Source organism: Epinephelus moara, chromosome 11 (assembly GCF_006386435.1).
Source record: "Epinephelus moara isolate mb chromosome 11, YSFRI_EMoa_1.0, whole genome shotgun sequence".
Lineage (NCBI taxonomy): Eukaryota > Metazoa > Chordata > Actinopteri > Perciformes > Serranidae > Epinephelus > Epinephelus moara.
Genome location: NC_065516.1, coordinates 13,786,363 through 13,800,582, shown reverse-complemented (window position 1 = coordinate 13,800,582; position 14,220 = coordinate 13,786,363). Strand labels below are relative to the sequence as shown.

The window sequence follows — 14,220 nt, the reverse complement described above, 5'->3', positions numbered from 1 at the left end:
ATAAATGAGGAGCCTTTTTACTTCTTCATGGGGATCATTTTAATTTATCTTGAAAGAAGAAGTAGCAGGAAGTGAGAAAAGTTTCATTTGGACATTAAATCATATCTGATACTTTGTCAAAGGAGTGTGTCCATGTTCCCTCAGCCGTATGTTCCCTTAACCCTACGTTCCCTTGACTGTTCCCTTGACCCATGTCCCCTCAGCCCTATGTTCCCTCATCTATGTCCTCTCAACCTTATGTTCCCTTAGCCCTTAGTTCCCATAACCTTATGTTCCATTGACTGTTCCATCTACCACATATCCCCTCAGCCCTATGTTCCCTCATCTCTTTGTCCTCTCAACCTTATGGTCTCTCAGCCCTTGGTTCCCACAACTCTGTGTTCCCTTAGCCCTTACTTCCCTCAACCCTATGTTCCCTCTGCCCTTTGTTCCGTCAGTCCTATGTTCCCTCAACTCTGTGTTCCCTTAGCTCTTTGTTCACCTTAACCCCATGTCCCCTCAGCCCTATGTTCCCTAAACCCTATGTTCCCTCATTTCTGTCTTCTCAACCTTATGTTCCCTCAGCCCTTAGTTCCCTCAACCCAATCTTCCCTCATCCCTTTGTTCCATCAGTCCTATGTTCCCTCAACCCTTTCTTCCCTAAGCCCTTTGTTCCCTCAACCCTATGTTCCCTCAAACCTTTGTCCCCCCAGCCCTATGGTCCCTAAACCCTATGTTCCCTGACCTCTGTCCTCCCAACCTTATGCTCCTTCAGTCCTTTGTTCCCATAACTCTCTGTTCCCTCTGCCCTTTGTTCCCTCACCCCTATGTTCTCTCTGCCCTTTGTTCCCTCAGTTCTACCTTCTTTAAACCCTATGTTTCCTTTGTGTTATGTTCCCTCAACCCTTTGTTCCCTAAACCCTATGTTCCCTCAACCCCATGGTCTCTCAGATCAGTACCTCTGCCAATGAGGTAATGTTTCACCCCTTTAATAATAATAATAATAACACTGGCAACCCTAACCTTGTTATTGAGGGGCCAGCTGTGGGAACATGGGGCTGAGGAAACAAATGGCTAGGGGGAAGATAGGGCCTAATTTGGGATGGAAATGAGTTGACAAGGGAACATGGGACCTTATTTGGTATTGGAAAAAAAATCATAGGTTCTTAGGGAACATAGGGCCTAATTTGACATGGGGAAAAAAATCAAAAGGCTAAGGGAACACAGGGCCAAATTTCAGTGAACAAAAATCATAGGCACTGAGGGAACATAGGGCCTAATTTGGGATGGAGAATAATCATTGGTGCGGAGGGAACATAGGGCTGAGGGAATATAAGGCCTAATTTGGGTGAAAGAAATCATAGGTGTTAAGGGAACAAAGGGCTGACCCCTTTGTGGGAGCTGTGATTTTTAAAAAAATGTCAAATGGACAAATAAAGTTTAAATATAGCAAAGAAAGGTACTTCAGAGTTGGAGTTGATGACACAACAGGATCTTTTTACAGGAAACCAGCAGAGCATTTTTTAGTAGCATAAATTTTTATTTCCCCAAGGTAGTTCTTCTTGAAAGGTAACTAAATTAAGATGAAGACGAAGCTAACCGGGCGAACACTTCCTAATATTTCTCTCAATTACAGTTGTGCCTAATACTTTTTCAGGAGGCAATATAGGTGGGGAAAAAGATCTAAAAAGAAATCTATCAAAGAATCTTCCACAAACCAACACAGAATTCCAGACAGTAACAATGCTGCTAAGGAAGCCTGCAGGATTTCCCCCTCGGCACACAAGTTACTGTTCTATAAGCCGTGTTTTTACACCAGGTTGTTATTAAGGTTACTCTTGTCAAACAACATGTCTTCGTGCCTCCCTGCCTTGAGTCCCACATGGAGTCACACCTGTCTGACAGGCATCCATGCTTCTCAATTCTGACACCAATATTGCATCTCATAACCATGAGATCCAATCACCTTCTACGTGGACAGAAAGAGAGCCAAGTATAATCAGTCGTGGTCAGGCAGAGATGGGCAGCAGAGAGGCGAGGCGCTGGCAGGGGCCCAAGGGCTGTGTCTGTGTACACATTTAGGTGTGTATGTGTGTGTGCCTCTTGTTTGACAGGTTAATAAACCAGCCGTTGTCCTACAGAAAGACCACCGATGTGGGATTTATCTGTGAGCTTCAAGTTTTACGCTTTGAGCACCTTTCCATTCGTAAACCGAAAAAAAAAAAAAAACACTTGGAAGACACCTTTTTTAGCCACACATTGGCAGCAAGTTGGGGCTCAGTGTCTTGCTCAAGGACAGTTCGACATTTGGAGACAGGAATCAAACCACCAACCCTGAAATTAATGGCCGTTCAACACCCTCTACTGCCTGAGATACAGCCTCCTCATCAGCCTGTGCAGCCTCGGGAAATGGCAGCAAGAAGGTAATAATTTTACCAATTTGTATAATAAACTGGTAAAGTAATGAGAGAGGAAGAATATCAAATCTAGCTTTGGTTTATGTTTTTGCACTTCACTTTTAAGTGCCAACTGTCAGGGAAAGATGTCCGTACCCAGAGGTATTTAATTTGTGTGAAGACAGTGACAGTTTCTTATCAGGGGAAATTAGATGCTCCAGTGTTTAAATAAGACAGCCTCAGAGGAAAATTTAACAGGTCATCTGCTCAAAGTTTTGAGGAAATGTGGTTTCACTTCTGTAAAGCAGGTATAATCAATATTTATATATTAACAATGCGAAGCCACTTTCCTACTGGACTGAAAACACACCGACCCCTGCTAACATCTGGCTTTGGTCTTGACTGGGAAAGGTTACAATCTGCATTCACTCCTAAGTCAAATGACTCTGCAGGAGTTGTGGGTATTTATCGGCTCCAGCTCCGATTGGCTCTGATGGAAATACAACACCTGTGTGGATGCACTAATTTTAGCCCCTTTGCTGCCCCTTTGCACAATGCAATGATAGTCAGCCACAAAATACCGCCTGTGTCCGTCCAAGCAGCGCTCAAACATTGTTCAAAATTTAGTTGACACTGAGTTTGAGAGAGAGACTGAGTTAGTAAGAGAAATAAAAAAGAAGTAACCACCGTAATATTTTCACTTGCCTCTATGCCGTTTTTTACTGTTTACTAACCTGTTTTCCAGCTGTCAAAACATCAAACATGACACACCAGGATCAAACAAAACACAGAAAGGCATACTCATCTGCATGGCATGTACATGGCTCTGGTCTACTGACAATAGGAATATCACCTTTTTGTAATGGGTTTTCCCATGTTTACAAAACCCATTTGCATGCCCTAATTTTGGCGGAAAAAGTATTATAATATGTAAAATACTTGTATGTAAATGTCAACCTTATTGTTTTGGTTCCCTCTCGTCAATGTCATTTCCAAATTCAACAGGCAGCTGTTAAGTGGAAAAGCACCCAAAGCAAACCTCACTGAACACGAACAGTCCAGCACTGAACAGCCAACAGACAAAGTTAGCAGCTAGCTGGTGAATATAGTGGAGCATTTAGCAACCACAGAGAGAGGTACTTCCCACAGGAGTTGGTGGAGACCAAAACAGAGCTAAAAGTAAAATAAATTCCATACCTGACCAGAAACGTTATAATAAATTCAGGTCTTAGCGAAAAAGCTTGAGCAAACCTATTCAATGCTACCTGCTCAGCACCAAACAGTCGACAAAGTTGGCAACTCGCTGGTGAAAATAAAGCATTTAGCAGCTCTAGATCAAGAAACCAAATCATCTGTGCCCCCATGTAGCCAAAAATAAATAAATAAATGAAACATTAATGCAGGTTTGAGGAACAAGAGAGTTAGCATATCTCATATTTAGTCTAATTGCTAGCTAGCTTGTCCTTTCAGGGTATCAAACACTCGAACACATTTGTGCAAATACAATGGATATGTGGGTTCAAGGAAATGGGACATTGTGGCAATTAGTGAATAATGAATTTGACAACAGATGACATGCTCCCAGCAACATATCAACCATGTTGATTGAAAATGAGCAGGTAATTTCATCCAAAAGTCTTGGAAATGTTCTGAAAATTTTGTTTCAGTTTATTAAAAAGACAAAAGAATATATTACTTTAAGCATATGTACACCTCTCTGAAATATCTAAATGTCTACATGATATGTGTAAAATAGCCATCTGTACTCATATGGTCTGTTTTAGGCAACATTTGGACCAAACCAGCCAATTTACCAGCTATTTTTTGGCTTAAATTCTATTTGTAAAAAGTACCAGATTTACCAGCATTAATGGACGTCAGGTGCCTGATCAGCTGCTCAACTAATTGCAGAAAGGAAGTGAGAAAAACATGGAAGCACAAGTAAATCACAAGTGCCAAACCAAACTCATCTGAAGGAAGGTGATCACAGCTTGTTAACACATTAATTATCTCACAGAAGTTTTAGCTTCTAAGCAGCCATGAGGAATCACTTAAAATCAAAGATTTACAGTCTCAGAGGAGTCCCACGGGAAGCGTCGGAGCATAAAGAGTATCCACAAGGAACTTTTTCATTTAGGGTGTGTAAAACATGTAAATGTTCGCCCCCAAAACATGGAAACACGGAAATGTTCCCTAATGAAAGCTTCAGCGGGAGGCTTCATTAGTCGAAGGTCTCCAGAAAGTGAAAAACAACATAGAGATTCTGTGATACTGCAGAGACTTCAGAGCCAAGTGTGCTGAAATCTTTATGCTGAAAACATCTTTTCCTCCTCAGACACCACGTCCATTATGCCATCACAGTATGAAGTCATTTCCTTTCTTGTGATATACATTCATTTTTCCTGAATGCTCCACTTTCTTCCGGTGGTTAGGCTTATTGAATGTTTACTGTGAACCTTACAGGTCACAGCGGAGCTGTTGTTCTCGAACATCCCTCATATTTCTGTGTCTGCCTGAGTGTGAAAAATAACCGACATAAATCCCTGCATTGCAGTAGCTTTCACCAGTTCATGAATTAGAACTACATCCATAAAAACCCGGCATGTGTTGCTCTCGAAGCAGAGGATGAAGCCTGATATTATGGGATGGCCCATATTTTTCTGTTTTCTTGCAAGAGTGCTTTGCATGAAGTAGCCGAGCCTCGGCAGGGCAGTGGCTAATGAGCCAGCTATGAAGATGTAGCGAGGACTGCCGCTGCACTTCTCAGGATGAAACGCCCCACAAGTCAACAAACTACCTCACATCTTATCTTGTGGTTTATTTCAGCCTTTTTTTTCAGGCTTATTTTTGTTCTGTTTTCTTATTGCTGTTATCTTTATTGCATCAGGTGAAGATACTTAATTTTTTGGGGACTGTCAGCTGCATTCTTTTAAACTCTGCTTTAATTTGTCCGTGGCAAAATAAAGGTGTCAGTGGTGTTTTCACTGTCAGCATTAAGTCAGGTGTATTTTCCAGCTCAGTGGTGGGATGCAATTACATACATGTACACAAATATTGAACTTAAGTACAACTGTCAGGTACTTGAGTATAAATTTGATGTAACTACATTTAATGTGATAAATCTAGTTCTACCCAGCAAACATTGGTGGGACAGTGATGTCATATCCCTTGCCACAAAATGGTCCCAGCTGGACGCCAAAAACTGCAATGCGGTTTGAGGGCGACTGCCAGATGGTGACATTTCCGCATCCAATAATGGTCTATTTAGACCCTGTCTAACAAACCAGGAAATGTTGATCATATTATTGCACTGAAAAAAGTACATGCATGTATCTTTGTTTTTTATAACTACAACATTTTATCAACAATGTATATGTTTAGTTGTGAAATGGTTGTGATCAGCTGGCTACACTGTGAAGTCCACTCCACACCCAAAGGCTAGTATCACTAGACGCCCACTTCTTAAGAATAAAAAACACGTTTATGGCATTTATGTAAATCTACATGTAAATTATATTCCTCTTGTCTCATAGTTTTAAGCCTGTAGTGTTTATAAGGTTCGAGAGTATTTATCCAAGCTGTCTTTGATCGCACACGGGAGAAGTTTTCCTTCAGGGTGCTTTACCAGAAAGTCAAGATTAGTCATGATTAGTACAAAGAGTGACAAAGTCCACACAGATAGATAACTGTGGTGGATAAATGGAAAGAGCACAAAGCTTTCACACAGGAGGCTGTGTCTGAGTCCAGTGTAAGTCAACGTTAGTTCATTAATTGGTCATATTAACATTGTATTTCAACATTACTTGGATGCTCAGGAAGGACGCCAAGCTGACAGCCAGGTGATGTCATGGCTAACAGCACAACTTTGATTTTGGAACTAGTTTTGAACCATAACAAGATGTCGTGACTGTACGCTCAAACAACGCTCAAACAATGTCTCAATGTTTGCAGGGTGGATTCCAAACTGGTCGAAACACGGGGTCAGGATACCTCCTTAGTCATTAGTTCAAGGTGCACACAGTTTAATATATTCAGTGTCATACTTGCGTTTGGTCATGTCGTCAGACTACTTTGTTGTTTCTGTAAAGTAGCTGTCTCAATTTACAGCACAAAACGGCACTTCCAGATCAAAGTGCTATGTCATAAATTCACTGTACTTCAAAATAAAGTGTGTTTTTGTTTTGTTTGTTTTTTTACAAACTTCACACTTTCAGGAGTTGCTTGTGGTCCATTTAAAATGGACCCCCAACCCACTTTTGGTCTGCGACCCACCAGTTGGGAACCACTGATTCCAAACACTTCCATATAAACAGTCTCATGCACAGCCAAGTAGTGCGCCTGCGGTGTCTATGTGGAAGTGTTTCAAATAGTAAGGTTCTGGCGGAAATGCATGTTTTACAAGCACTGACCATATATCTGCATAAGTGAGCCTTTTACTATACTGCACTAGTTGTTTAATAAAGCGAGAATTGGCAAAAGGATGTTTTGATGTGGTTTTGCTGTCGTCAAACAAGGCTCCCTATGACTTTAACTCATCAAGAATTTTCACTGTCCTTTGAATGCTTAGATTCTTTGTTCACTGGGATCATACAAAAATACAAACAAATCAAAGTTTTCTTCCCAAACTCAACATAAAATTGCGTGAGTAAATTACATACAAATGATCATTTTGGCGGTGCTAAATAAGCAAAAATCGAAATTAAATTTTAGAAAAATATCATCCTTGGTTATTATCTATAAAGAGTTTTCCACTGAAAAGCTCAGCTAATCTGCCAGCTGTCATCTTCGTCATCCAACTAACATTTTCATCCAAATATTGCTAAATTCTGATTGGTTCACAGAAGTAAATGAAATCACTTTTCCCCAAAGAAGCCACGCCTACATCAAACTAGTGAGTAGAAGAAGACAGAAACACAAACAAATAATCAAAAAATAACCAAAAAGGTCCAGCTTTGGCAGATAATTGTGTTTGTGCAGGATCTCACTACTCATAGTAAAAAGCTGATTGAGAAAATATATTCCCAGGATGTTTCGGTGACTCACTGCGGCCACATCTGTGCATTAAATCACCACCGTTTTGTCTGACACGTTGTACCTACCTGTCTTGGGCTCCACTGAGAAGTACGGCTGTCCATGGATGATGCTGTACACCACCCTGGCACTGTTCCCATATGTTGGGTCATCTGCATCTGTGGCTGCCACTTGCACTACCATGGTTCCTGTGGGCAGACAACCCTTCATTAGTTTCCAAGACAGCATCCAGAAGCCAAGTCAAACAGAGCTAAATGTGGAAACAGTCATCATATCAACAGAGCGTGTGACCAATTCCACTTGAAAGAGGGAAAAAAAAGGGAGAAAGCAGTGAAAATGTGACTTCTGAGGCGGTAAATAATCTCATTAGTCATTAGTCATTACACTGTCTTCCTTTGTTTGGGCTGCTGTTTACTTTAGTTTTGTTTTGAGTTTCATTTTTAAACAAAATGCCTGAGTTTAAAGCCGTTCCTCACATCAGCAGCACCAAGAGATCTGACATGTGCTGTGTACTGGCTCTCGGCCTCAAACGCTGCTAAACAAATAATACTTTTGGTTGTTGCCATCATTTGCAGGGATGCTGCAGCAGGATTAAAGTGTAACTCCGAGCCTTTGGAGATCATTTCGCTGCCATTGTTTCCATTTCCCTCCTGCAGATCAGTCAGCAGCATCTTTTCCGGTAACTTCAATCTGCTGGTTCTAATTCAGCAGCCAAATGGCTTCTGCAACCAATCTGTGCTCTGTTAAACAGGCCCTTCACCCCCACCAAAAAATACATTATCATGTATCTCATATCATACTGATCCCAAAGCTGCTAACTTTTTTAAAAGAGTCAAAGAGTTTGAACTCGTCCTCCAGGAGGACAATGCATCTTTGTGCTGCACTAATTAGTGCTCAATAAAACTCTGTAGATTAAAGAATTTTATAACACAAAGATTTGGAAAAAGGCACAGTTGGGAAAACGCGTTTTCCCTCCTTTATTCCCTTTTTTACTTTTCTCTTACTATTTTATTTTCCAGTTAAAATCTTTGTTAACATGCACAGATGGTGACTCATCCAGTTACTGATTTTAGGGTCCACAAACTGCTTCTGCAGAAGATGTTGATCTGTGGAGAGGAAAATGTAACTATGATAAAAGAAATAAAATCTGAAGGCGAGAGCCAGGATGGCAGTTTTGTTGCACAAACATCTAAAGTGTTTGTTTGTTTAGGATGCCATGTCAGATTCTGGTGCAAGTACACTGTGCGAGGCAGATCTTCTGGTTTAATAACGTATTGCACTTGGATGGATGAACTGCAGCGAATTTAAACATGACAAAGACAGTTATCTACCCAAGAGAAAGATATACTGAGCCTGGAATCGACACAGTGTAACGCATTAAAGAGAATTCCTTAAATTACCACAAATTAAACCTTAGTTTACCCCTGAAAACATACACATTGATTCAGACCCTAATTGTGGATAAAGGTATTTTGCATGGTGGCCAGACTTCCCTCACTTTCTGCACTAATTTAAGAAGGCGTAAACCAAACCACTTAAAAACACTTTAATTTAAAGGGCCCTGAATTGACGAACTAATTTACACATTAATTTGAAAAACCTGACAATCTCCTAATTATCTATTTTAAGTTATTAACATACATGAGAGATTCACAGAAGTAAATGGCAAATGGACCGCACTTGTATAGCCTTTCTAGTCCTCCGACCACTCAAAGCGCTTTTTGCACTACGAGTCACATTCACCCATTCACACACACATTCACACACTGGTGGCCAAGGCTACCATACAAGGTGCCACCTGCCACTCAGTTTTTTGTTTTTTTTTAACACACACACACTGATGGAATAGCCATTGCGAACAATTTGAAGTTCAGTATCTCGCTAAAAGATTCTTCCACATGAGGAACCAGCGATCGAGGCACCAATCTTCCGATTAGTGGACGACCTGCTCTACCTCCTGAGCCACAGCCGCCCCAGAAAACTAAGACAGCCACCTAAAGAACACAATAAAGCTGGGGAGGGCAGTTTCATTTTTGTGTCATTGGGCAAAAATCCCTCAATAAACTTGGAGCATATTGTAATTCAAGTGGTCTGAGAGAAAACTGGACTTCTGCACCTCCTCTTGGTTCTGTCTTTAGGCTTCAGAAAATCTAGCTTGTGACAGGAGACTTTGGCCAATCACAGGCCATTTCAGAAAGAGGGCGTTCCTATTGGTTGTTTTCCAAATGCAAATACGCATGTTTGTTACTTTGTGAAAGCCTGATTCAATGGCAGAGAAAGTTGCTATTCCAGTACTGGCAACAGCTGCCTACACTGCAAAGTGGCCCAAAAAAAGAAGACAGACTTAAAGAGAAAGTCTCACAAAACACGAAACAAAACACGTCAATATCAGCAAAATGTTTCAGAGCTGGAGAGAAAAGTGTTGCTCAGTTCAGGTTTATGTAGCTAATTTTAGTCAGAGTCTCGAATCACAGTGCATCCCTCACTCCCCAACGCAAGGAGAGTGGGCAGCAGCTCCAGAGATAGACCCCCAGTCAGTGGCTACAGCAACCTAAATCTGCACAGTGCAAACTCCAGCTCTGGGGGACCAGAGAGGCCCGACTCCCCGTCAGATCAGCAAACTTTCTGTGCTGCCATTACACAGGTTAGACACATGCTGCTGACCACCAGCTTGCTGTGACACCAAATGCTGGGGGGGTTTGTGCTGGGTGAATTTGAGCTGCTACAGGCACCAAACGAAGCTCCAGAGCAGCTGCCCTCACTCTTCCTAGCAAAGCAGTCCACAGCGGTGGAGAGTGAGGAAGAGGGACCGTGGGGTGGCTAGCAAGCTAATTCTTGTCTCATTTATAGTCTGATAAACAGAGAGCAACAGCTGGGGTGGAGGGGCTGAAGGAATGCGCTGCATGCAGCTGCACAGTGAAATAAGATGAAGTGAATCAAGGTGTGGGAATCACTGGGTTACTGTACAAAGTGTGGTCATCTGGTGGGAGGGGCTTAGGACAGAGAGTGAAGAGCTGCAGGAGGAGGATGTATTTACAAACTCTGCCATTTCTTTTCCTCTCTTGATTTCTGCCTATGCCAGCTTTAATTTGAAAAGCTCTAAATTAATAAATAAAGTGTATTTCACTGAGTGATTTTGGCTGTTAAAGAAAATAATTTATTTATAAACACAAGTCTAACTTAAAAGTACAAATTCATGTGTGAAGCAGTATTATATAATGCATATCAGTAAGCCACAGTGTTAAGTTAACAACAGTAAGGTCTGATTGACAGGGAAGGAATCTTACTACAGTGTACACTGAATTTTTTATTTTCTGTTAGACTGTAATTCAGTAAAGAAATGATTGCCATATCCTGTTAGTCTCAGGGAGAAAAATACCCTGACATTATGCAGCAGAGCACTGCAGATAAGGTTAGAAAACCCATGATATAAAGCCTGATTTTGTTTTAGTGCCCTGTAGTGCCCCCGAATCCCCAAACTTCCTCCCAGCTTACAAGAAGGAAATTTGTTTTCAAACTCTACTGTGAACTCTGTTGACAACTGACAACTGTTGTTTCTGCGTGCAGTACAGTATTGTCCTCTCCCACTCTTCCTCCGAGGCAGAGAAGAAGACATCAGACATGACTCCTTATGAATTTCTTTATAAACACACCGACTGAACGCGGCTGACGTGACTCGAGCTGACAGCCGTGGCTTGGAAGGTAAAGCTGGAGAAGCGTTTGAAGATTTCACAGAGGAAACATAATCAGCAACAATCATCGCCAATCAATTTCAATAGGTCGGCCATAATGCTGTGAACGAGCCTCGCTGGCTCCGACTGGGGTCATTTTATGGTTACAGATTTTTTAATGTCAAATAATTGATATCCTTCTAATGATAGGGAGGAAAGGACATTTGTTAGATAATCACAATCAACCATTAAAGTTGAGGCTATTGTTTGCTGTTAGACTGTGCGTCAGTGTTGGTCTTAAAGCTGACGCCTACTCCTCGCGTTGCTGCGGTGAAATCACCAATAATACTTGAAACAACCTTGGAAAAAACGCATGCCTTTTTCAGCTGATCATATGAATAGAAGCTTGAGTATTTCAATTTAATGGCGAGCTTCAGCCTATACTGTCGCATGTGACACAAAGTGCCAGCTTACAAGTTGGTGATATTTTACTTTGAAGAAAACATCCTAATAAAAATCTCACTTTCTCACGTGAGATGTATTTTACAGGCTTTTTACAGAATGAAAGTGATCATGGAAATTGAAGATTAGAGTCCTCCATTCTGGCCGTAAAACAGAATTAACAGGCTCTGGCCCTGGATGTGAACAATATAATAGGAAAAAAAAGCTTGGAGAAGCTGGAGAAGTTATCACCAGGCTGGTTGTAGAAGGACACCTAGATTATATCATCACCTCTTAGTCATGACAGGTTATATTACAGGTAGTTTAGAACACCAAGGTCAAAGGATGACTGTATGAAAGAGAGCTCGGCCGACGTCTAAATCTCTATTACAGGTTGATAGTTAAAATCACTTCACAGAGTGCTCTGCAGACGAGGCTGTAAATTAACATTCAATATGGACTCGGGTAGAGCTCTTAAAGCTTTATTTCCTACAGGTTGTCCAACAAACATCCTGTTCTAACAGTATTGTCAGGAATAAAAGGTAATCCCAGCAGGGTGAGCTGGATGTCAAAAAAACACCCAGAGATTTGAATTGATTCTTTCTGCTCCACAAGGCTGTCATCTACTACTCAATTTGCCCTGTCTGTGTCCCTTCAATATTTGTCCATCTTCATTGACGTGATGGATCTGATCTTCGCTTTTTTTTTCTTTTTCTTATTTATTCCCCCACAGCTGTGCACAAAACAGGTTTCCTAATCAATTCCGCATCTTGGGTGAGCAACTGTCATCTGCCAGTAATGAAAATAAATGTGGCGTGCTTAAATCCGAATGGGTCGACAGGTATTCTTCAGCCACTTGCATATACAGGCCGCATCTGACTGTCAAGAGCAATATGCATTTCTGAGCGCACGCTCACAATGCAGATACGAGGACTGTGACCGGGAATGTAACAAACTGTGTGTGTTTTGAAACAAAGAGTCATCTCTTGTGTGTAGCAATACAAGCCAGTGACTACAGAAGAGCAAATCTGAGAACTGTGACACTTCAACACTAAATTGCAACAAACATACACTAAAAAAATCATTATCATAAATATTAAAACATTTCATCGAAGCCAAGTAATTTTGCAATGACTACTCAAAGTGGCCACCGTTGATTAAGTTGATTATATTGGTGCACATTCACACCTGCTCCCCATCGCTTCAGGTAAGATTAATGCTTAGAGTTCAATTCACTTTTATTTGCAGTTGCCAAGAGAAAACAAATGACAGCGCTTTTACAGACAGAGACTATCTGCTGTTTTCAGTCTGTCTACAGGTATTAGACACTTAAATGTAACACTCTTAAAAGCTTTTCAAGATCACTTTTGACAAAATTTGAGACAGATTTTTGGACAAGTTTGTTTGTTTATTAAGATCCCCATTAGCTTTTGCATTGCAGCAGCTATTCTTCCTGGCATCTACACAGTTACATAGCAACAATACAAGACATGCATTCACACTACACAACACAATACACTATATAACACATCATAATGCACATCCACTGTAAAAGAAGCACTAACAGTTGACATAGTTTACATAAAACACACACACACACACACACACACACACACACACTAATAATCTAACAAACAAATATCATCATATAACATACAATACAACAGAATAGCCATGAAACACTTGCACACTAGAGGAATACTGTTAATTAGTAAAGTTTCTCGTCAAGGAATGTTCTTTTAGCATTTTATATAAAAACCACATACAGTATATTGTTTTGTTGTGTAATATGATTCAGAAATGAATTCCATTCTTGCATTGCTCGGCATATTACTGTATGTTGGACGGATGTGGTTTTGGATTTTGGTGAAGTAAGACAACCTTCAACAGCGTGCCTTCTTAAATAGCTGTGTGTATCTGTACTAAAGGAGATTTTGTAAAAAATAAAAGGAGCCTTTGTTGTAATGACATTCCTAATGAAAACCATCAGTGAATACAGCAATCTATTTTTCACTTTAAACCAAGAGAGCATTTCATTAATGTATTTTAATGACATAGTTTGGACAAGTTGCAATTTTCTGATATTGCCGAATGAGGCATTGGACCAAACTGCTGAACAGTTATAAAGGTGAGAGAAAACCAAAGCTTGTTTACTTGTTTGATGGTTTGTTGTGTCAGATATTTTGCACACTTCAAAATTACTAAATTATAAAGGTAAGTATATGTGGTCCCGTGCAGAAGCAGGTTTTATGTAGGATTATGATTATTAGAGTGAGCTAGGTTGATCTACATTTTGTCAAAAGACAAGAGCAAGTATGTCAAATTTTCTTTTGTCTCTGTTCTTATTTTGGTCTCCACTTTTACTTCATCTTTGCCCATAATTTATTGTGTATGCTGTTTTGTGGGCCGCACGGTGGTGTAGTGGTTAGCACTGTCCCAAAGTGGGGGAGCCCTTCTGTGTGGAGTTTGCATGTTCTCCCCGTGTCAGCGTGGGTTTTCTCCGGGTACTCCAGCTTCCTCCCACAGTCCAAAGACATGCAAGTTAATTGGTGACTCTGAGAGGCCGTTTACTCGTACACAGTGATTTTGATAAACAGAGACATCTTCCTTCGTTTGTGCCCTTCGTTTACACGCAAACGGAGATTTCTCCTCTGAAAACGAGTCTTTCTAAAAACTCCGGCCAAAGTGGAGATTTTGGAAAA

General features: G+C 40.8%; 1 protein-coding gene across 1 annotated transcript in view; it reads right to left on the bottom strand.

Annotated features, from left to right (window-relative positions):
* Positions 1-14,220, bottom strand: part of LOC126398032 (cadherin-7-like) — a 263,786-nt gene that overhangs the window by 76,926 nt on the left and 172,640 nt on the right. The window contains exon 5 of the mRNA XM_050057199.1: positions 7,475-7,594. Within this exon, the coding sequence (XP_049913156.1) occupies positions 7,475-7,594 (120 nt within the window). The remainder of the gene's footprint in view (positions 1-7,474; positions 7,595-14,220) is intronic.